Raw genomic sequence first — 21,762 nt, 5'->3', positions numbered from 1 at the left:
ATAACCTGAGTAAATACAAAATGCAGTTTTCAAATGATAGTTTTATTCACTTAAATGAAATGATCTAAACCAACCTGACCCTATTTGAAAATGCCCCTTAAACTTGTGCCAGAGGACAACTGCTGCCATCTGGCATTTTCAATACGTAGTAATGAGTATTTTACATCATTTACAGCTATCTTCACTGTCCAGCCTGTTTTAAAGTCATGCCAGATAATCTTTTAGATTTTGACTATCCCAATCCGATTTATTTAACAAGCCATTATAGAGGCATACCTGCTAGTGTGCTTTAGATCACTGTCCTGCTGCATAAACCAAGTGTGCTTGAGCTCAAGGTCACACACTGAGGGCCGTGGATTCTCCTTCAGGATTATAGACGGTGGAGGTGATGGTTTGACAGGTCTGGAGTTTTACTATTTTAGGTCTGGATATGTATGGAAAAATGAAACCCTTGAAAATGTGTATTTCTGTGCTTTTCTTCATGAGAAATGTCTTTTCTTAAAAAAAATATATATTCTGCCGAGTGTAGTTTTTTGTTTTTACCTAGTTTTATACAAACGTTCAACATATTTGCCATGATGTCATCTTTTTACTATATAAAGTTGAAACTGATCATTACAATAATATCTTGGTTTTGAAGTTGCTGAGAAATTACAGGTATGAATTATATAAATCCAATTGATCCTTCAGTTTGTGGTTTTTGTAAGTTTTCTGTGTAAAAACTGACAGGTATATTTAGATATTTTACACTGAAAGTACATCGCAAATTGAGAATTTGAGCCTGGAAAAGTAAATTAATTTGAAATTAATTTGGAGGCACCCTGTAAATAGTTTTGCCTGTTTGGCATTTAAGTCTCTTTAAGTCTCATTTAGCCCAATTTCTCACCTCAAAATAAACTAAATTTGCTTTGATCAGCCCTGACTGGCAAACGGGCAGTGAACGTTGCCTGTCTTATTTCAATGGGAAATCCCATTCCCAATGAGCATAGTGAAGATGAATTTGAATTAAGTTGTAATAAAAATAAAAAGCTACATTACTACTTTCCAGGAGAAAGTAAGGCTGATGGGGACAAGGCGGTAAACGAAAGTATAGATGGGTATCTCCAGTATATAATATAATTTCTACCCTTCATTAAAGGGATAAAGAATGTCAAATGTAAACAAGATAAAGTTAATTGTGGTAGTAGACTATGGTCTGGGAAATATAGCATCAGCCTATAGTTTAATTTGGTGCAACCAACTTCTTAATTTAATATAGCCCATACTTTGACAGTTTATATTAACTGTTTGTCTTCACCAGAGGGTGTTGTGACGGTAACAGCCTGACTGCTAAATCATCCCTCACCCATGAAGGCGGGGTGAGAAAAGAGAGAAGATGCATTCAGGATAGCTCGAAATCAAAAGCTACAAGTAGCCGTTTAACATCAGTTACTAAATGCATTGCTTAAATGGTCCCATTTTTGCACATAAAATGCTCTGCCTCTAATTATATAATATGAAACTAAGATTTGGCTGCACGACGTTATAGTGTTAACTTTTTGTTCGGGTGAAAATTGTTCCTATCAGGTGGAGGGTGATCTTCCATGCAGCTCGCGAAGGCAGCGTCCGCCTGCTGCTTGGTGAGCGGCGTCACCATCGCGATGTGGCGTTTGGACGGATAAATCACCAGCGTTCAATTCCGTCCCGTCTCATATGCAGTGCTCCCAAGCCATCCTGGATTATGCCTGACATCGAGTGCTAGCCGGACTGTTTTTCTGGGGTTCTACCGAAGAACTGTAAAGCGGTTTAAAGAACATCCAGCTCCATATAATTCCACAATGGACATGGTCTTTCCGACGGATAAAATGTCTCTTATTTCAGTTACTTTGGCGCTGCTCGCCGTCGTCTCCTATACTTCCCCGGGTAAGATTATAAGCTTTGTGCAAAGGCCGCATCGTTGGCTAACGGTAACGGCTTGTTGAGTGGTACAGCTGACGGCGCTCCATGGCCGTTATCTAGCTTACCTGCTAACCGCAGACCGCTAACATGGACTCATCTAGTCTTTGCAGCTTTTATTTTATTATGACCGCAGGGACTAAAACGGACATTGTTTCATGTTTGTGACACCCAACGTAATGTCAGAGTTACATGCCGACATCTAATTGTTCCAGTAAAATAATCGTACATAACTACACGACAGCAGCTTTCAGACTTACGTTTAAATGTAGAATATGCTAAAGATAGTTAGCTGCTCATTTTTTACCTTCTCTTAACATAACTATTACATATTTCTGGGCTTCCTCGGATAACATTTTACCGATTGCGATTATAAACAAAATTTGAAAGTATCATATTATAATTAAGATAAAAATGTAAAAGTTTGCAAATGCATTTCAAACCATTGAAATCGATATGATTGTATTGATTTAAATATATAAGATGACATTTGTTGTGAAGTTGCGCTACATAAATAAAATGAAGGCAACTGAGTAGTAAACATCAGATGCTGCTTTAATGTATAATTGGAGATAATCGTATAAGGCCTCCTATTTTTGTTGGATTCAAAACTTCTACCTATGACAACCGGAAGTAGGTTTTTTGGTTTTTTTTTACGTTTTGGGAAGTTTTTACAGATAAGTGTTTATGTTTTGTGATTCAGCTGCACCTCTTGTAAAGTACTTGCTGGCGACATATTCGCATCTTATATATAACCCCCCCCCCCCCCAAAAAAAAAACGTTTAATTAAGTCTGTAATGTATTAAACAAAACGTTCAGTGTCTGTGTATGCAGAGGGATTTAGTGTATTAAAATTACTGCATGTTTTAAAAGACGCCTTTACTTTCAGTGCAGCAAACTCACTCCAGAAGTTCAGTGAGGATCTCTGAATGATCCAATGTTGTCCCAAATGACTGATGATGATAAATAGAATCCACCTGTGTGTAATCAAGTCTCCGTATAAATGCACCTGCTCTGTGATAGTCTCAGGGTTCTGTTCAAAGCACAGAGAGCATCATGAAGACCAAGGAACACACCAGGCAGGACCGAGATACTGTTGTGGAGAAGTTTAAAGCTGGATTTGGATACAAAAAGATTTCCCAAGCTTTAAACATCCCAAGGAGCACTGTGTGAGCAATCATATTGAAATGGAAGGAGTATCAGACCACTGCAAATCTACCAAGACCCGGCCGTCCCTCTGAACTCTCATTTCGAACAAGGAGAAGACTGATCAGAGATGCAGCCAAGAGGCCCATGATCACTCTGGATGAAGTGCAGAGATCTACAGCTGAGGTGGGAGAGTCTGTCCATAGGACAACAATCAGTTGTACACTGCACAAATCTGGCCTTTATGGAAGAGTGGCAAGAAGAAAGCCATTTCTCAAAGATATCCGTAAAAAGTCTCGTTTAAAGTTTGCCACAAGCCACCTGGGAGACACACCAAACATGTGGAAGAAGGTGCTCTGGTCAGATGAAACCAAAATTGAATTGTTTGACCACAATGCAAAATGATATGTTTGGTGCAAAAGCAACACAGCTCATCACCCTGAACACACCATCTCCACTGTCAAACATGGTGGTGGCAGCATCATGGTTTGGGCCTGCTTTTTGTCAGCAGGGACAGAGAAGATGGTCAAAATTGATGGGAAGATGGATGTGGCCAAATACAGGACCATTCTGGAAGAAAACCCGTTGGAGTCTGCAAGAGACCTGAGACTGGGATGGAGATTTATCTTCCAACAAGACAATGATCCAAAACATAAAGCCAAATCTACAATGGAATGGTTCACAAATAAACGTATCCAGGTGTTGGAATGGCCAAGTCAAAGTCCAGACCTGAATCCAATTGAGAATCTGTGGAAAGAGCTGAAGACTGCTGTTCATGAACGCTCTCCATCCAACCTCACTGAGCTCGAGCTGTTTTGCAAGGAAGAATGGGCAATAATTTCAGTTTCTCGATGTGCAAAACTGATAGAGACAAACCCCAAGCGACTTGGAGCTGTAATTGCAACAAAGGGTGGCGCTACAAAGTATTAACACAAGGGGGCCGAATAATATTGCACGCCCCACTTTTCAGTTTTTTATTTGTTAAAAAGGTTTGACACATCCAATAAATTTCATTCCATTTCACAATTGTGTTCCACTTCTTGTTGATTCTTCACAAAAAATCTGAATTTTATATCTTTACGTTTGAAGCCTGAAATGTGGCAAGAGGTTGAAAAGTTCAAGGGGGCCGAGTACTTTCGCAAGGCACCGTATTATTGTTTTGTGGTAGGAGATACTTTACATGACATGCCTGTTTTCTTCCAGAGTTAAAGAAGAAACATGGAAGTGAAAATGTAAAGCAACGAGGCTATATGACTGCTGTCTGTGATTTAATTATGCTTTCAATTTTGTTGAACAGAGTTGTCTGGTTGACGTGTTTAAAAGGCCTTCAAGACAAATTTTCCTAGGACCCTGAATTCATCATGTAATTTTATGAATAATTTAATAATTGATGCATAATAAATTGTGGCCACCACATAAAGTTTGTTTTCATTTATGGCATATCCTTTACATTTTTTGTGACTTTTTTTAAATTTGTTTACTTTAATCCAACATTTTAAATAATCTGTTTTATTATATTTTGCTACCATAATACAGATATTGTGGCTAATATGCCATTAAACATAAATTACTACTATTTTTTTTTTGTGTGCAGTTTTATTATTTTTTTAAAATTGTTGAATGGCCTATTGTGTACAGCACTGTGTTCAACTTCAGTTGTTTACATGTGACTTAAATTAATTATTTAAAAGAAAAGTGATCGTAAAAAGGCCATATTCAATATTTAGATATCATTTTTCCATGGAAAATAGCGAAATTTCAATCCTTTCTGGTCTTTAACTGATAGTAATTTGCTGTATTTCTCTCTAAACCTACGACAATTTTTTTGAAGGAGCAGTTTGAAAGGAAAAAATGCAATTGATTATGTTTGAACAGTTTCTTTTGGTGCTTCATAGATAACATGATCAGGTCATCTGATTGTGACCGTGATTTAAAGTCGGCCCAAAAGTGAAATCTCTGGAGCGTCCAGTGCTGAGGCTTGAATCAGATTTCAGCCCTAGCCAAAAGGGATGTGCTGAATAATGAACTGCAGCTCATGCTAATTAAAGCAAGAGAGACGTTTAAAACATTGTTTCTGTCATTTTCATGGCAGCACAAAGTGAAATCTGTAAATGCACATTCAAGATGTCTCCCGCTGTGATGAAACAAACCGCATGTTGTGTCTCTCTGCCTCATGCCTTCTTGTTGCTGTCGTTTTGCAGTCAGCGGGAACGAGGACTGTCTGTGGTACGTGGATAAAAATGGCACCTGGCACAACGGCTTCGACTGCCCTCTCATCTCATCCTGCTGCGGCAACTGCCACCGGCGCTACTGCTGCATGGACCCCTTCAAGATGATCACGGAGAGGGAACAGAAACGCTGCATGCTGTTCCAGTTCAGGTGGGGACACATGCTACAGCAGGGTTGTAATTTAATTACTTATTAATAATTCACTCAACACCACAATCTATGACATGACACCGTTGATGCCACATTTTATGTCTGTAGTTCCCTTGAAGGAAACTGGTATTATTTCTCACAAAAATTGTCTTGGAAGAAAGGTATACCAATATTTTTGAAAGTGTCTGTGTAAATCTAAGTACCATCTATGCTGCTTATAAAGTAAAAACAGTTGTAATATCAGTACAAATCGTTACATTGGCCCATATTCTAAAACACTATGGTTCTGTCACAATTAAAGTCCCATCTGAGGGACCATAATAATGCTGGATTGATCCATCCAGTGTGTACCTGAGAGGCTGCAGCATGGCATGTTTTCTGCTCAGCTCTAGAACCTTCCCATTACTACCTGCAGTTTTCAGCCCGGTGGGAATCAGATCAGTGAGCGTCGGAGGCTGAGCTGAAATGAAGGGCTCTGTTGCTTCACCGAGATGATGAAACGGAGAGATTCAGGGTGGTGTGCGTCGTTCGCTGAGATGTGATATCAGGGGCAGTTTTTAGGTGAAGGCTGTGTCTGAATGAAGGATCTCGCCTTCAGTCTTCTCTGAAGTGAGTTGTAATTAGACCGACAGTGGATCAGGAACACGAGGGCCGGATGATCAAAGTGACACGATGAATACTTTGAAACTTAAGCTCCCTGCTGTTTTCTTCATTTCTCTTCAGTCCTAGCACTTTAGTTGGCATCGCATCCTCCATTCTGCTGTTTGTGGCCATCATTGCAACCATGGTCTGCTGCTTCATGTGCTCCTGCTGTTACCTTTACCAGAGGAGGCAACAGAGAGGCAGGACTCCTTATGATGGTAAGATCTTCACTGTTTATCTCCATGCTTTTGAAGGTTTCGAAGCTTGTGAAGAACCGTTTTTACATTTTTGCACATCCCCACCCACCCCCACCCAGCCCAGCACATCCCCATGGCCAGCTACCCTGTGGAGCCCATGCACGACGCATATGGAAAACCTCTCGGACCTTCAGAGTATCCACCTGCAGGTTATCCTATGGTGCCCCAGTACACTGGCATGCCTGTACATTACCCCATGATGCATCCAGGACCTTACCCATCACACTCAATGGATCCGGCATACGGCCAAGGTAAAAGCAGCAGGACATTTCTTAATAGATGGATGATCCAAGAGGGATGAACCCTGGTTGAGTCTGGTCTGTGAACCTCTCTCACCACAATATTTAAGTTCTTTATGGACGTGAGATGAGTTAATCAAAGGCTTTGAAATTTCGTCGAATTGATGCTGTTCAGAAATGTGAATGTTGTTTTATTTAGACATACAGTGTTCTGTGAAAAGGTCCGTGACCCGCTGCACATTTCTTCAGTTTTTGCTTTTTTGTTCCATTTCAGTGTAACAGATCATCGAACCAAATGTAATATGTATTTGAAAAGACAACCTGAGGAAATGCAAAAAGCTGTTTTAAAATGCTGATTTCATGCATTAAGGGGAAAATTAATACTCTCCAAACCGACCCAGCCTTGTGTGAAAACATGAACCCCCCCCTTGTCCTGAATTAACTTTTAACAAGTTGAGGATGGTATGCTGTGTTCTGTGTCAAAACAACACCCAGGCCTAATTCTTGTCAGACCTGTAGAATTAGGATATCCTCTATATAGAACCTGTCTGACAACATGAAGTAGGCTGAAAGATCTCAGAAGAAGACTGTACATAAGTGGCAGTCATGGAAGAGATTCAAGGCCAAACCCACTGCTCATCAAAAAAAATAACACAAAGGCCTGTCTCACATTTCCCCGTAAACATATTGATGAGCCTCAGAAGTTAAAGTCAAAAGTTGAACTTGTTTGAGGGGACAGCTTAGATTTGGACTAGAACTTAACTCATTATTTCAGGACAAAACATCATACCAGCAGTCAAACAGGTGGTGGTTGTTTGACGGTCTGCTTTGCTGCTTCAGGACCTGTACAACCTGCCATAACTGAAACCTGAAGGAGAATGTCCAGCCATAAGTTTATGACATCAAGGTCATGCACATGCGGATTGTGGGAAGGAAAATGTTCCAAAGCACATAGGAAAATCCACCGCTAAAAACTAAATGAAAGTTTAGAGTTTTGGGAGTGGACTAGTCAAAGTTCAAGCTTAAATCCAATTGAACTGGCATGACCTTAAACAGACCCCCAATGTAGCTGAGTTACAACAATCGTTCAAAGATAAGTGGGACAAGATTCCCACACATGTAGAAGACCTATTTCTGTCAAGCTTAGCATAACCAATTATTAGGTTTACATATACTTTGGACCACATTGGTTTTGGTTAATTATTTTCCTTTAAAACAGGAAATCATCACTGCTCAGGTTATCTTTTACTGATATTAAAACGTCAAAAGCAAAAACAGCAGAAATCTGTAAGAGGACAAATATACTTTTAACAGCACTTTAACGGTGATGTTTGCCATTAATGTGAGACCTTTAACTTCACCTGAGAACACTACATCACACATGCCTCTAGAGCATTGATTTTCACATTGGCAACATGTCATTTTGTGTTTTTTAAAATATTTATGTACTTTTCATGTAGTATTTTGGCAAAGAAAATGCCTTTGGATGTGAGCTGTTAAAATAATGATATAATAAGACGGAGAGCATAAGGTTAATCTACAATCTAAGTTTTTATTTGCCTCAAACGGAAGTAACTATAATACTGATCAGCCATTCCACTAAATTTTTTCTTTTGCTCCACAGATATTTGGATATTTTTTTTACTTTGCCAAATCTACAAATCAAACCAATTTTGATTCATCTTCTAGAACAATAATGTCATTTAAGAAGTTGCTATTTCAAACAGTCAGTAGCATCTTGTATTAGCTATAAGCAAGGCTAGCATAACAAGCATCAGTTTCTGTGTGTATATTCTTATGATTGTAGACTAGTAACTCTGAGATTTCCAAAAGGCAGCCAACATTTTTAAATCCAGGATGTCTGATGAAGACGGGGGTTTTTTGTTCAAAGGGAGAATAAGATAGTTGGTCTTCTTCACTCAGTAACAACCTACACAGAAAAGTGTGGTTGCCAGTGCAGCCTGGTGGCATTTTTTGTAGATCACAAAAAATGTCAGGTTTTTGGATGTGACAGACAGGTACCTAACTGGTCAGTGCTGAACAAGATGAAAATCTTGTTTATAATATATTCTCCTAACAACCATGACCGTTCACCTTTCTGCTGTTGTCTGATCTGTGATCCTGTCCTGCTTCAAGACTCAAGCCCATTTAACCTTCAACTCTTTCTTCAAAAACTCAAGACAACTTATACTTTTCTAAGAAATGTTGCACCATTAAAGCTGTACCAGATTCAACACCCACAAAATACTGTTTCACTACTATTGTTTGGTTTGTTTTTCTTCCCTATCGATTCTGGTTTACTGATGTGATTTTCTTATTTTTCAGCCCCACCACCTTACTCTCCACCTCAGTATCCTGGTCACTGATGGACTCATCTTCACATAAAAACACATCATAGAGAAATGACTGTTTGAAAAGGAGAAGGCGACATTCCTGTTTTAGATGTAACAGCCTAACACACACCCATTAAAATCAAACTACAACTCAACCAGTAGTGGTTTCAATGCAGAGGAGAAATCTTAATTTTTTTATTTATTTTACTGTTTGTTTGCAGCACCGTCCTACATTTCCACAGCAGTAGTGTTAGTCATTATGTTCCTCAGTCTGAATTGCTTTCGGCGAGTTCCACAGCAGGCATCACATTAATCCCACAGCTGAAGGAGTGTCTGTCCAGACGTTTTGAGTTTTGCTAGGACTCGCTCGTCTCAATGACAGAGTGTCACCTGAAGACGGTGCTCTCTGGCTTACAGCAAACCAAAGTCGAAGAACGGGGCCTGTGACGCACTTCTTTCTTTGTTAAAGGGAGGGAAACACTTAACCTTTCTTGTGTTTAAGTTTAAAGAAACTGATGACTGTCCGTGACTCTGTATCACAACAGTTTTTATCAGGATACTCAATCTCACCGTCTTTCCATGGGTGTTTGTCTCCTCATTGCAGTTGAGGCGGAGGTGGAAAAGCAAATGAGCTGCATGTTTCGGTTATAGTTTTCAGTGTAAATCCCAGTAAAAACATTTTGTCTCCTGTTAGTTTGACCTGTACTTGCTCTATTTTGATATAAGAGTCGTGCGATTATTTCTGGACATGTTTTAAGTGACATCATCTCAGCATCAGCCTGCTTCCTCAGTCAGGGTTAGCTTTCCTCCTCAGCTTTATCTCTGGTTTAAAATAAAATTACGGTAAGTCTTATTGTTAGACGCACACTGCCAGGCAGGAAAACTGCAAAGGTAACATTTTTATTTCTTGTAACATATCTAGTTATGGGAGTTTGACTACTTGACTAAAACAGAGTTTCCTCCATAAGGAAACATGAAAAAGAGAGAATATTTATTCCATATTTTGTAAATCCATTCCTTGGTTTTATGTTTAATATTGTAACTTGTTTTAAATTACTGTACTGTTTTTGTAACACAGGATCCTTTCTTTCAGTGTTTATTATTACTGAGGTTACCTATTACGGTGAATGACTCCTTATCATCTGGACTCAGCTACCGGGCGAAAAGAAACACTTCAAAGTAGAGATGCACCAATCATGTTTTTCCTGTCCGGTACCGATTTCTGCTCCTTTTTTTTTTTTTTTTTTTTTACCGTCTAAGCTGCTGAATTCAAATTTGACCAATTTCTTTCTGACCAAAATGAGCTGCAGGTTTCTTGATAGAGGTGGGATTTTTGAATCCAACAGAAAACAAAGGATACAAGATTATCTCCATTTATGCAACAAATCATGTACGTAGCTTTTATCTCATTATTTTTTAGTTTGAAATCAATTCATCTAAATGAATCCGTTTTGTAGACCAAACATGCTGGGGGTTCTTAGTTTAAATGGTTAATAATAAATAAAAAAAACATGCTCTTAAATATTTCATCCGCTGACTCCAATCGGCTTCCATTAGATGAAAATTGCCTGACTGATTGGTGCATTTATACTTCAAAGAAATGTCTTGGTATTCTTAGAAATCCTCTTGTAATATTTTAAGGTTTTCTGAGTTAAAATTACAAGATTTATTCCAAAATCTTGAGTTATAGCAATAAATAAGACGGTGAAATGGCCCAAGTGAAAGTAACATGTAAGAAGTTTAGAAATTGTCTAGAAAAGAGTTCAGTACAATAAGGATTGAGAATAGCTGCACCGCTGGGTAGCAACACATGACAATTTAGATTTTTTACTATCATAAAACTTTGATATAATTGAGACTAATACATAAATATTGGAGCTGTAAGAATCATTGAGCAGAGGTATTAAGGGCTGAGAGGGAGCAAAGTTTAGTCGGATCACGAGAAGAACCTTACTGCCAATGACATCTACTCACCTGGTTGCAACTACATACTTATCAAGTATACAAAAATGTAGATGCAATAGTTTGAGTTGGTATCTGCATCTTCCCACCCAACCTTTGACCTCCTATGTCTGAAGTCATTAAGAGAAAATATTTATAGATTTCCTAAAATGCCAGGCTGTTCTTTAGACTTCTTACGGTCCAATTGTATCTTTAGGTTTAAGTTTAGCTGACCTTCTCCCCACAGGCTGTGTTTTCTGTTTCTGTACAGATAATTCCCTGGTTGGATGTAGTAACATTTGTACTAACACATTTAGGAAAAAAAACACTGCTGATCAAGTTAGGTTGTGGTCTGAGATTAACTTCTATTTCTTGTCTCAATGTTAATCTTCTTAGTAAACCACAGGGAAGCCGTCAGTTCTCTTTATAGTATGAATTATTCATTCCCGTGTCCGCCTGTACAGATTTGTTGAAACTTGAGGAGAACGCTGCGATTTTCTCTGTTCCTTTCAAGTAGTTAAGTATAACTTTTGCTCAATATTGTTCATGTTTGTTTCTGCTTCGAAACCAACTCCATGAGTGTGTTTTAATGAAACTGACATTTAGGTGGAGAAATGAAACGTCTATATATGACATTTGTCTCCTGTCATATGGACAGTAGGACACTGTAACATAAAATCGAATGAAAAGAAATTATTTCTATTAATAAAAAAACTTTAACTTTGGATTGTAAAACATGACTGTGTGTTGTGGCTTATTTATTCTTTGTTCCCAGCACCTGCCTTGTTAAGTTTTATTACACTCTGTGACTCTTTGCACAGGTGTGGCCACTAGGTGTCTATATTAACCTTCAGTCACACAAGAGGTGTCAATTCTAGGCAAATAACTCCCATAAACGTCTGTTTAAACCTTGGGATCCTCTTCATTTTGGGCTCCACCTTTGTCCCTTGGACCCTAAAGAGCTCTTCAAGAGCTTCACTGAAATATTAGGAATAAACTATAATGGTAAAAGAAATACAAGAGTATTTCTCTTTTACCAATTCCTTTTAATAAATGCCATTGTTAGTTTTAGTCCTCACGATACATGACAAATATTCAGAATTTTTCTAAAATTCTAACCTTTAAAATGCCAGTTTGATAGTCATCAGAAGTGGCTTAAAGGTAAATGCTCAATATAAAATTTTAATTTAACTACATAGTTAAAAAAGTTGGGAAAGTTGCAGCAAAACACTGGAAAATGTGAATAATGCCCTAAAAAAACTAGTTAAATGGTAGAGTGGTTTTGAAAGGGTTATGAAGGTAAGAAACAATTGTTTAAGAATGATGTTTAATAACATGAGGTTACAAAACAAGTTTCGTATTTCATTATCAGCACTGAATTATAGTATATACAAATAACCAGCAAAGTAAAAAGCTTAAAACCAGTCCTAACAGTCTATTCTGTAGGTCCCGATGCAATGCTGCTGGAATAAAAAACATTTATCTGTATAGTGGAAATTAGCATTTCATAAATCGGTTATAAGTAAGCAGTTTTGATACTTCCACAAATGCAAAGTGAAAAATCATTAAATTGATAATACAAAAGCAAACTAAACCCTTTAACCACACCTTTGAGCTGCTTTAAAAGTCACAGTTATGATTTGTTTGCTTGGACCTCTTAAAACTTGCCATAGTTTTCCCTAAAGTCATCCTCTAACTTTTTTTTTTAATTAAAAACTATCAGATCTAAAACAACCTTGTGGAACACCACAAGGGGAAAGCTTGTTGAGGCAAACATCAAATACATTAATTGCCATTTTAAACACATTGTTTTTCTGTGATATGTAAAATATTACAGTAAAACAAAATCAATAAAAAGCTGACAGTAAATAGATTAAATTCAATCTTTACATCGATCATTTAAGATGGATGTATCTTCCAACTGGATTTAAATTAAGGTCTTATAAAACTAAACTGCATATTTTATCCAAATATATCAATTATCAGCTTTAAAAAAATGCCTCATATGAAACTAAATAAACAGCGACTGGTCTTCTCTTTAAACAGAAACTGTGTAATAGGAAGTCTGTGAGTCTGCTCTGTAAACTCCAGCCCTTCCCATTACCTTTAAAGGAGAGTGTACCCTGAACTAAATATGGACATGCACTTTAACTGGATTTCAAAGAATGTTCCAGCCTCACAGTCCACTTTGATGATGGGAGCCTCTTACAGTTCATCACTGGTACCCCTCACTGCCGCACTGTGAGTGCAGTGCCTTTGCATCAGGATTGATGCCTCTGGTGGTTTTTTGGTGATCAGGACCCAGCGGGACATCAGGACATCAACACATTGGAATACTGGCCTGTAGAAGAGCACCATCTTGTCTGAAGATAAAAGGATTTACCCTCTGGCACTATAAGTTATTCTGAAGAATCCAGACTACAGATGTCTAGGCGAAAGGTGAGGGGACTGACCCGTACAGGTCGGCAGGTCAGCGAGGACCCAGATTTGGACAACCTGCTGTCCACTCTCTCCCCCGAGGAGATGGAGGAGCTGGATAAGGATCTGATGAATGTTCCAGACATTGGCCCAGAAGAAGGGAAAATCATCATCACCCAAGGGGAAAGCCGTCCTGCTCATCTGCCTTTGAGCAATAACATCCAGGACACGGCAAGACGAAGCGACACCAGAGGGAGGCTCAGTCAGAAGGAGCAGTCATTTGAGGTAGGATGGGAGTGAAAGCTTCGTAATAAGACATACATGGTTGGAAAGTAAATCGTATACTCATTGCATGCAGACCTAAACAGTCTAAAGGTGGATAGCATGAATTTACAATTTATTACTGATTGACGGCAGAACTACCAAGTATTTCCACTGCAAGATGGTGTTCTAATGATGGCTGTTTCTCATTATTCTTGTGGCAGCTGGGCCTCATGCACCCTGAGTTCATCAGCTCAAAAATAGTGATCTCCCCAAGGTGACTCATATGCCAGGAAAAACAGTTTCCTCCTCTGAGGCTCGCTTGCATCCACACCGCACTGCGCAATCTTAATCATAATCATGAGCAGAGATGCAGTCCCTCAGAAACCTCAAGTTCTTTTCATGATAGCTTTAAATGTTTTTATTTGACAGCAAAAAAAAAAAGCCAGTTGAAGGCCAAGGAGCGTCATTTCTGTCAGTCTGTGCATGTACAGGAGAAGCTCTCCAGTCTGCGACACTGTGGAGCTTCTTAATTCCAGCCTGGTGGAATTCCTCGGTTGATTGCTCCTACGCTCGCTGCCTTTTAAGGACACATCTGCCAGGGGCAGCCTCACACAGCAAAACAGTTGGAGGCTCACAAATCAAACACTTAGCAAGCTATTCACTTCAAAATTGGTTCCCTGTGCATTTTGTTGAGTATAAATACATCCCCCTGGGTTCGAAGGAGCATGTGCATTTTCACATGGATGGAGAGCAGGTTTAACGTCATCTACATGTTTTTCACAATTAACCATCACGCAAACTGTGTGCACTAAGTAGGGCACAGTGTCTGGCAAATGTATTCATGTGATAGAACAACACAAAGTGGTGCATAATTATGAAGTACCTCTGGCTTTATGTTTAGGGTCACTGTCCTGCTAAAAGGAGAACCTCCCCCCCCAGTTTCAAGTCTTTTGGTTTTCTTCCAGGATATTCTGCTCTATTTCCCACCGTCCATCTTCCCATCAACTCTAACCAGCTTTTCTGTCCCTACTTAAGAAAGCATCCAACACCATTACGCTGCCACCACCACGCTTCACAGTAGGGATAATGTGTTCAGGGTTATGTGCAGTGTTACTTCATCTCTACATACATTGTTTCGTGTCTGGGGAAACGAAATTTTGTTTTTGTCTCATTTGACCAGAGCATTTTCTTCCAAATGTTTGTTGTGTTCCCTATCTGACTTGTGGACTCTCCAGTCTTGGAAGCTAAGTTAAAGCTCTTTCTATTTTTGGATTAAACAAAGCTCAAGATATTTTTAGTCCACGCTCTGATAGCCCTAAACAAATTATAGAGTAACCAGGTAACCTTAGAAGTTACCTAATTACTAAACGGTGTCAACCTGTGTGTAATTTAATCTCAGTATAAATGCAGGTGTTCTGCATTCAGGGGTTTGCTGAGGAATGTTGAACAAAGCAGGGGACACAGCAAGAATTCAGAAGAGGTCCCTCTGGTTAGATGAGACCAAAAACTGCAGAAAAACTGACAGGGTACATTGACCTGAACACACCATCACCAAGGTGACACATGGTGATTGTAGCATTATGCTGTGGGTGTGCTTTGCTTGAGCAGGGACAGCAAAGTTGATGGGAAGATGGAGCTAAATACAGGATGTGTTTTCTGGAGGAAAACCTGCTAGGGGATGCTATTTTTACAAAGTATTGACTGAATGCATGTGCAGGTCACATTTTTCAGATTTATATTTTCCTTCCACTTCACAAATATGTGTTATTTTGAGTTGGTCTATTGCATAAAAATCCAATTTAAATACATTGAAGTTTGCGGTTGTAACATGACAATATGTAGAAAAGTGTAAAGGGTATGAATACTTTTACTGGGGACTGTAAATGCAAGTTCAAACTAAATCACTCAAATAATGAGGCAAATCGACAGCCTTCGGTAGTATCTGCTGTGACTTACTTTCTTTGCTCACACTGTCCCTCTTCCTGCAGGAGGAACCAAAGAAAGAGAGCCGGAAGCAGGAATACCTGAGGAAGATGGGCCTCAGCCAGGAGGGGGATGATGAAATGAAAGTAGGAGTACGAAAACAGTTTAGTGTCACAACTGACAAAGATGTCAAAGTGGAGGACAGAAACAGCAAAGGGTCTGAAAGTTCGAAAGAACAGCGCAGCGGGCGTTCAAGTAGGTACAACAGGAAGTCAGAGAGTGATACAAAGGAGGAGGTAAATGACAAAGAGAAATATGAAGATTACAGGTCAAAAGACAAGTGGGAAAACAGAGAGAGCACAGGAAGCAAGACAAAGGAGATGATCTCCAAATTACAGGACAAAAAGGACGAGAATAAAGAGAAGGAAAGGAGAGAAGACTGCAGGAAAAGAGATGACAACAAAACCAAAGACATCATCTCAAGGCTGCGTGAAAAGAGCGAGAAGGATGTGGGAAAAGAAAGGGAACGAAAAGCCGACAACATCAGGACACAAGGGCTTGTCTCCAAAATGCTAGAGAAGCAGACCAAAGCACCTGAGAGCCAACACCAAGAGAATAAAAAAGCAGGTGAGAAAAAGCCAGAAGATACAAACAAGCCTGAAGCCAACAAGCCAATCGAGAAATCTGAGGTGCAGGTAAAAGGTGTCCAGGCAGAAAACAGAACAGACAGGGAAGAGCTGGTTAACCACAGTGACCACGTGAAAGAGAAAAACAAGAAGGTCAGCACTGATATGAAAGCTGAGGAGAAAAAGGAAAAAGATGACGCTAAAGAAAGACTTTTAAAAGCCGAAGAAAAAGAAAAACCTGGAAACTGTGTAGCCAAAAACATCCCAAGCAGCAAGACAGGGCAGCAGGAAGAGGAGGAGGAAGACTCAAGCATGTTCGATGAGCTGATGGAGCAGGTGCATAGCAACGACCCCTCCCTCACTGAACTCAACGTCAACAACTCAGAGGTCATTAAGGCAAAAACACTCATTGAGTTTGCGCAGGGCTTGCACAGCAACACCCACGTGAAGACGTTTGCTTTGGCCAACTGCCGTGCAGATGACCATGTGGCTTATGCCATTGCTGCTATGCTGCGCAGCAACAAGACCATTACCAGCATAAACCTGGACTCCAACCATCTCACCGGCAAGGGCATCTTTTCTCTGATCCAGTCACTGCAGTACAACGCAACACTGACAGAGCTTCGATTCCAGAACCAGCGCCACATATGTGGAGGGAAGACTGAGATGGAGATGGTCAAGATCCTGAAGGACAACACCACGCTGCTCAAACTGGGCTATCACTTTGAGTTGGCGGGACCAAGGATGACCACCACCAACATACTCAGTCGCAACATGGACAGACAGAGGCAGAAGCGCCTGCAGGAGCAGAAGCTGGCCCAGGCCAACGGGGAGAAAAAAGGGACACTGGAGGTACCCAAAACAGGAGGCGGAGGGTCTTTGAAGAGCTCCCCAAGGTCTTCTCCAAAACCATCTCCAATTCCTTCACCCATGCCTTCCCCAAAGCTAACTCCCAAAAAACGAGCTGGAGGTCCTGCTCCTCCACCACCTCCGCCTCCTCCAGGCGGGGGACCGCCACCTCCTCCTCCCATGCTGGATGGAGACCGCTCCTTCGGCAGCAAGAACTCAAGGGACCAACTGCTAGCCTCGATCCGAGGAAGCAACATGAAACAGCTAAAGAAGGTAAGAGCAGTAGGACGGCTTTAGAAACATGTCAGCTCATTCAGATAGACTCACATCTCATTCCCCTGCACAGGTGCCAATACCAAAGTGGCTGCAGTAACTGTTCCTGGTGGAAAAAAGCAGTGGACAAAAAGAAAGGGAGAACACACATCTCACCACAGGTTTCCTGGGAGATAAACGTCCTGCGGCTTGATGAAGAACAGTGCATCAGGAAGGATGGGAAAATGTGAGATTAGTGCCCTCTATGAGTTTTCTCCCCTAAAACACTGGACCAAAAGTACCCGGTGGAGAACAAGTGAAACAGGGCTCTACGGAGAGTGCCATGAAATTTTGACTCTTCAGTTCATATTGTTTTTTTTTGCACTACTTAATATGAAGTGGATCATATAACATGTTGGTGTGTACAGTGAAAATCACAGGTATACGCAACCCTGTTAGAATGACACACAAGAAGACAATGAGAAATCCTTTTAAAACTGTTTTCCACTTTTATTGTGACTTATATGCTTTACAAATCAACTGATATCAAACAAATCTGTTGGGCTGGTGGGTTGTGTGTTTAAAAAGGTGTGATAACCAGGTGTCATAAATGTACACAACCTTTTTAATTAGTTGAAACAAACAGTCTCTGAGATTGTCACATTTAATTGGGAATGTCTGCCCACACAACCTTATCTACCAGATTGGTCACAGCCCTCTTCAGGTGACACCACAGATTTTTCTGGAGAAATTATTTGGATATCTCGTTCCACTTATTGTGATTCTAAAACAATCAAATCCCTCCTCATCCTTAGCTTTCTAGCAGACAACTGAAGGTTTTGGTAAAAACTGACTGTTATTTTGATTTATTTGATTGGTTTATCATTTCTACCTTGATAAAGCTCCACTTCTAGCTAAAAGAGTAACTACCGAGCATGATGCTGCCACTACCATGTTTAACTGTGGGCCCATCTCTTGCAATTTATTCTCTAGCACAGAGATATGGAGAATACCGGAGAGAGCTATCACCCATCCTTTATTGTTGCTGTTCGTCTCTTGGTAGCCTTCCTGACCAGTGACTTTTGTTTTCATTAGTTTTAGAGAAGCTCCCAGTTTTTATAATTACAGTTTTGTCCCAGATCTTCTCCAGTTTCCAAGGCTTTAAATAATGTGTGTAAAAATAAAACACTGCTGACTTTTTTAAGCTCCTCTCCTTACTGGTACTTTTATATAAAACAGGTTGTTTGTAAACTGAATTACAAAATAACATATCACCTGAACTCAGTCAGGTGATTTGGATTCACCTTGTTTCACTAAATTTAAACTTTAAATGACTGGATGACTGAATCAAAGCTTAGTTTAAAGGTGTGGCGTTTACTAGCCAGGTCATTGTAGCCTTTTTGTTAAATATTTTTTCCATCAACAGATTTGTTTGTCTTAAGTTGACTTTTTGGGATTCATGTCACATTAAAGGTGGTAAATAGTTTGAAGTGAGTTCTCATACTCTTAAAAATTAATCCCCAGTAATGTAAGAGGGTTGTGTTAACCTTAGTTTTATCCACTGTATATGATTTGAGTTGAATGAGGTGGGAGCATGGGATGAGCTTTAGTTTCAGATAAGTATAAAAATACTACTTAAAAGACAGTGTATCGCTAATGTATTGAACATTAATTTGACCCTTTATTTATTAGCAGAGGATCCACAGCTGTAGGTCTGTTCAAACTGGGTGGAAATATCAGGGAATTAAACGCAGAACCGGATTTCAGCAAATATAAGTACTAAAACAAAAACAGATCACGAGCACCTTTTTACTTTGTGTCATGTTTTTTTAAATCTCAAGACATCTCAGACAGTCCAGAAAAATCCTGAAACATAATGAGGGATTTTTACAATGGAAATAATTACATGTTGCCGTTTATCAGACGGAGTGAATGATCCTATGGTGTCTGATGTATTTTGTAAAAAATCATTCTAGCCTGGCTGTTTTAACCTACTTAACTTTCTTTTAATACTGCTTTATGTCTTAACTTTTTACTGGTTTAAACCCTAACCTAAATATCAGTCTGAGAAGAACTTGACACTATGTGGTGATCTAAACTCAGAGCTATCTAAAGATGCACACACGCGTCTCTTTACACACGTGACAGAGCCTGTATGCCCTTAATAAAAGATCCCGGTATGTTTGTGAGTGTAAAATGTCATGTCATGCCTGTTAGAGAAATGGGTTCATTGTGTATGTAATAAATACGAAAGAATTTCATATCAAGTGTTTGATACATTTGAGCTGGATTTTTTTGGTCTGCATGAATCCATATATTACAATGCCTTGAAAAAGTATTCATTCTCCATGTTAAAACACATGTTGATGGTATATATTATATTTTTATGAGAATTGGGAAGTCAAGGGATTTCTTCACAAATAAAAATATAAAAAGTATGACATTTATTAATACTCAGACCTCTGAGTGATACTTTTTAGAGCCAATTTTTTTTTTGCCAATTGCCAAGTCTTTTGGTATTTGTGTCTTTGGGCAACTAGAGACTAAAATTGTGACCTGTTCTTATTTACTAAATGGCTGAAACTCAGATTAGCTTGCAGATAGACTGCTTCAGTGAGTAATGTTCTTGATTGATATGGACAGACCATGCCCTGCTGTGTTTGCACTTTGGCAACACTCTGTTCAAAGTAAGAGATGCGTTTTAAGAATCTTAACCCTGCTTTAAAATTCTCTACAACTTTCTCCCTGACCTGTCTGCTGTGTCCCTTGGTCTTCATGATGCTGTTCCTCCTAGGACTTCACTGAACTGTACTCATATTGAGGTTAAATTGCACATATATGGACTCTAATTAAGTGAAGTCAGTTGGTTGTACTACAGTTTATTTAGAGGTGTCAAGTGGACCGAATGCAAATGCTAGTCACTCTTTTTGCTTCTTTCTTACATAAAACAGATGAGAAACATTTTTAATAACAATTATTAAGATTTTTTTTGCAGCGTTAGTAGCCTTTTACTTTTGGTTATTTTTTGAAAGTAAGCAGATAGAAAGCTGGGTGGAAACGGAGAGGAGACATGCAGCACAGGTCTCCGGGGATGTTGGGACCAGTAGGTCTTTTTCACAAGTGTGAAATGGAGAGCCAGAACCTTGAGTGTGTTTGTGTCATTGTTATTGCAGTGTGCTGAAAATGACTTCCCGGAGCAACAACAAGCTATGGTTTTTGCACTTTTATTAATGTATTGTTTTAGGGATTTTAAATTAGGTAGAAGAACCAAAATCTTATTCCTCTGCTTTAAAGAACGGAAACACACAGTCCCTCCTAGTATTAGTTATAAAATATATTTTACAACATGTCTGGAAGACTCTGTCATCTGTGAATTGCCAAACAGTTAAGCATGACATTTGCTCCTTATCTTGCTGAATGTTCATGTTAAGCTGCATGAAAACAACAGGAACTGTTTTGTATCTGAATTGTCTGACATGGTGACTATCATCCTGAGGGCTCAGAGAAGAACAGAGCAGCAGTAACAACAACTCAGTTTATCTCTCCAAACCCTGGCTCAGTCTCTGTATCCATGAATTGACCGTATTTGGTCATTTCTCAATGAGGGCTTGCTCTTTAGAGCCATTCCTTTCCCCTTTTCTAATAGCAGGCAGCAGTCCAGCTCTCTGGGCTTTGGCTGCTTCTCTGACCAATAGCAATCGTCCCTGATGGAAGAAAAAAGGGGAAGGAATGAAAATGATGAGTTATTGATTCTGAGCCAACAATGGGGGTTCCAGGAAAATATGGTCATAATTTAAAGGGAGGAAAAAAATTTAGCTGCAACCATAAAGTTACACAAATGTGGCTAATTGAGGTTTGACTTTGCATCTCACATTTCTGCTTTGTAATACACTTGCAAAATGATACGAACATTTAGTTAATTGCTTGTTACGCATAAAAACATGCATTTTGCTAATCCATCCGACCTTCTCTATAGCTAAAAAAGATTTAAGAAAGCAGAAAAAACATAAAAGCATCTATGATGTGCATGCTGGATCTCTGTCATAGCTTATTGAGTAGCCAAACTGCTACAGTGTTAGTTAAGATAAAGATCTGTCTGACTATTCAGTTGTTGAACCTTCACACCTCTGCAGAGTGGCTCTTTAATGTACAAATTACTCTCAGCAGTTTAAATCCTGATGATGGACATGAGTGCAAACATAAACAGATACTAGAATCTAATATTGCTTATATTATGGACCAATGAAAACCAATTTAAAGATGATATGACAATATATTTTTTAAAGAGAGGAATGTTTTGTTGTTTGTGAAAATCATTTGAATTGAAATCCTACTAATAAAAAAGACTTCCTAACTAAGTAAAGATATAACAAAAAGCCTATTTTAAGGCGGGTCTTGACACTAGCATTTTGGCACAAAGATACTGTGTGTTTGCATTTCTTTAAAATCTAAGAAAACAGCTAACAGTTTTGACACATATAGAATAATATTTAACACCAATAATGTGATTCCCCTGTTTCTTTCAAGTCCGGTGTCGGGTCTTTGCTGTTTGCTTGTT

At 39.2% G+C, this 21,762-nt stretch overlaps 2 protein-coding genes across 2 annotated transcripts; both read left to right on the top strand.

Annotated features, from left to right (window-relative positions):
• Nucleotides 1–1,591: 1,591 nt before the first annotated feature.
• On the top strand, nt 1,592–11,609 carry shisa4 (shisa family member 4). Its single transcript, XM_047348450.1, has 5 exons — nt 1,592–1,902; nt 5,283–5,460; nt 6,184–6,320; nt 6,419–6,610; nt 8,924–11,609. Exons 1-5 carry the CDS (start codon nt 1,818–1,820, stop codon nt 8,962–8,964), a joined length of 633 nt encoding a protein of 210 aa, XP_047204406.1. The 5' UTR covers nt 1,592–1,817; the 3' UTR covers nt 8,965–11,609.
• A 621-nt stretch (nt 11,610–12,230) lies between these two features.
• Nucleotides 12,231–19,465, top strand: lmod1b (leiomodin 1b (smooth muscle)). Its single transcript, XM_047348465.1, has 3 exons — nt 12,231–13,575; nt 15,543–17,225; nt 17,299–19,465. Exons 1-3 carry the CDS (start codon nt 13,297–13,299, stop codon nt 17,323–17,325), a joined length of 1,989 nt encoding a protein of 662 aa, XP_047204421.1. The 5' UTR covers nt 12,231–13,296; the 3' UTR covers nt 17,326–19,465.
• The last annotated feature ends 2,297 nt before the right edge of the window (nt 19,466–21,762 follow it).

Source organism: Girardinichthys multiradiatus, chromosome 20 (assembly GCF_021462225.1).
Source record: "Girardinichthys multiradiatus isolate DD_20200921_A chromosome 20, DD_fGirMul_XY1, whole genome shotgun sequence".
NCBI classification, from domain to species: domain Eukaryota; kingdom Metazoa; phylum Chordata; class Actinopteri; order Cyprinodontiformes; family Goodeidae; genus Girardinichthys; species Girardinichthys multiradiatus.
Note: the sequence above shows the minus strand (reverse complement) of the source record. Positions and strands in the feature narration are given on the sequence as shown.

Coding starts and splice junctions, on each gene's coding strand:
- shisa4 (XM_047348450.1), top strand. CDS start 1,818: ATGGACATGGTCTTTCCGACGGATAAAATGTCTCTTATTTCAGTTACT. Junction 1,903..5,282: donor CGTCTCCTATACTTCCCCGG/GTAAGATTATAA, acceptor GTCGTTTTGCAG/TCAGCGGGAACGAGGACTGT. Junction 6,611..8,923: donor GGATCCGGCATACGGCCAAG/GTAAAAGCAGCA, acceptor CTTATTTTTCAG/CCCCACCACCTTACTCTCCA.
- lmod1b (XM_047348465.1), top strand. CDS start 13,297: ATGTCTAGGCGAAAGGTGAGGGGACTGACCCGTACAGGTCGGCAGGTC. Junction 13,576..15,542: donor AGAAGGAGCAGTCATTTGAG/GTAGGATGGGAG, acceptor CTCTTCCTGCAG/GAGGAACCAAAGAAAGAGAG. Junction 17,226..17,298: donor ACATGAAACAGCTAAAGAAG/GTAAGAGCAGTA, acceptor TCCCCTGCACAG/GTGCCAATACCAAAGTGGCT.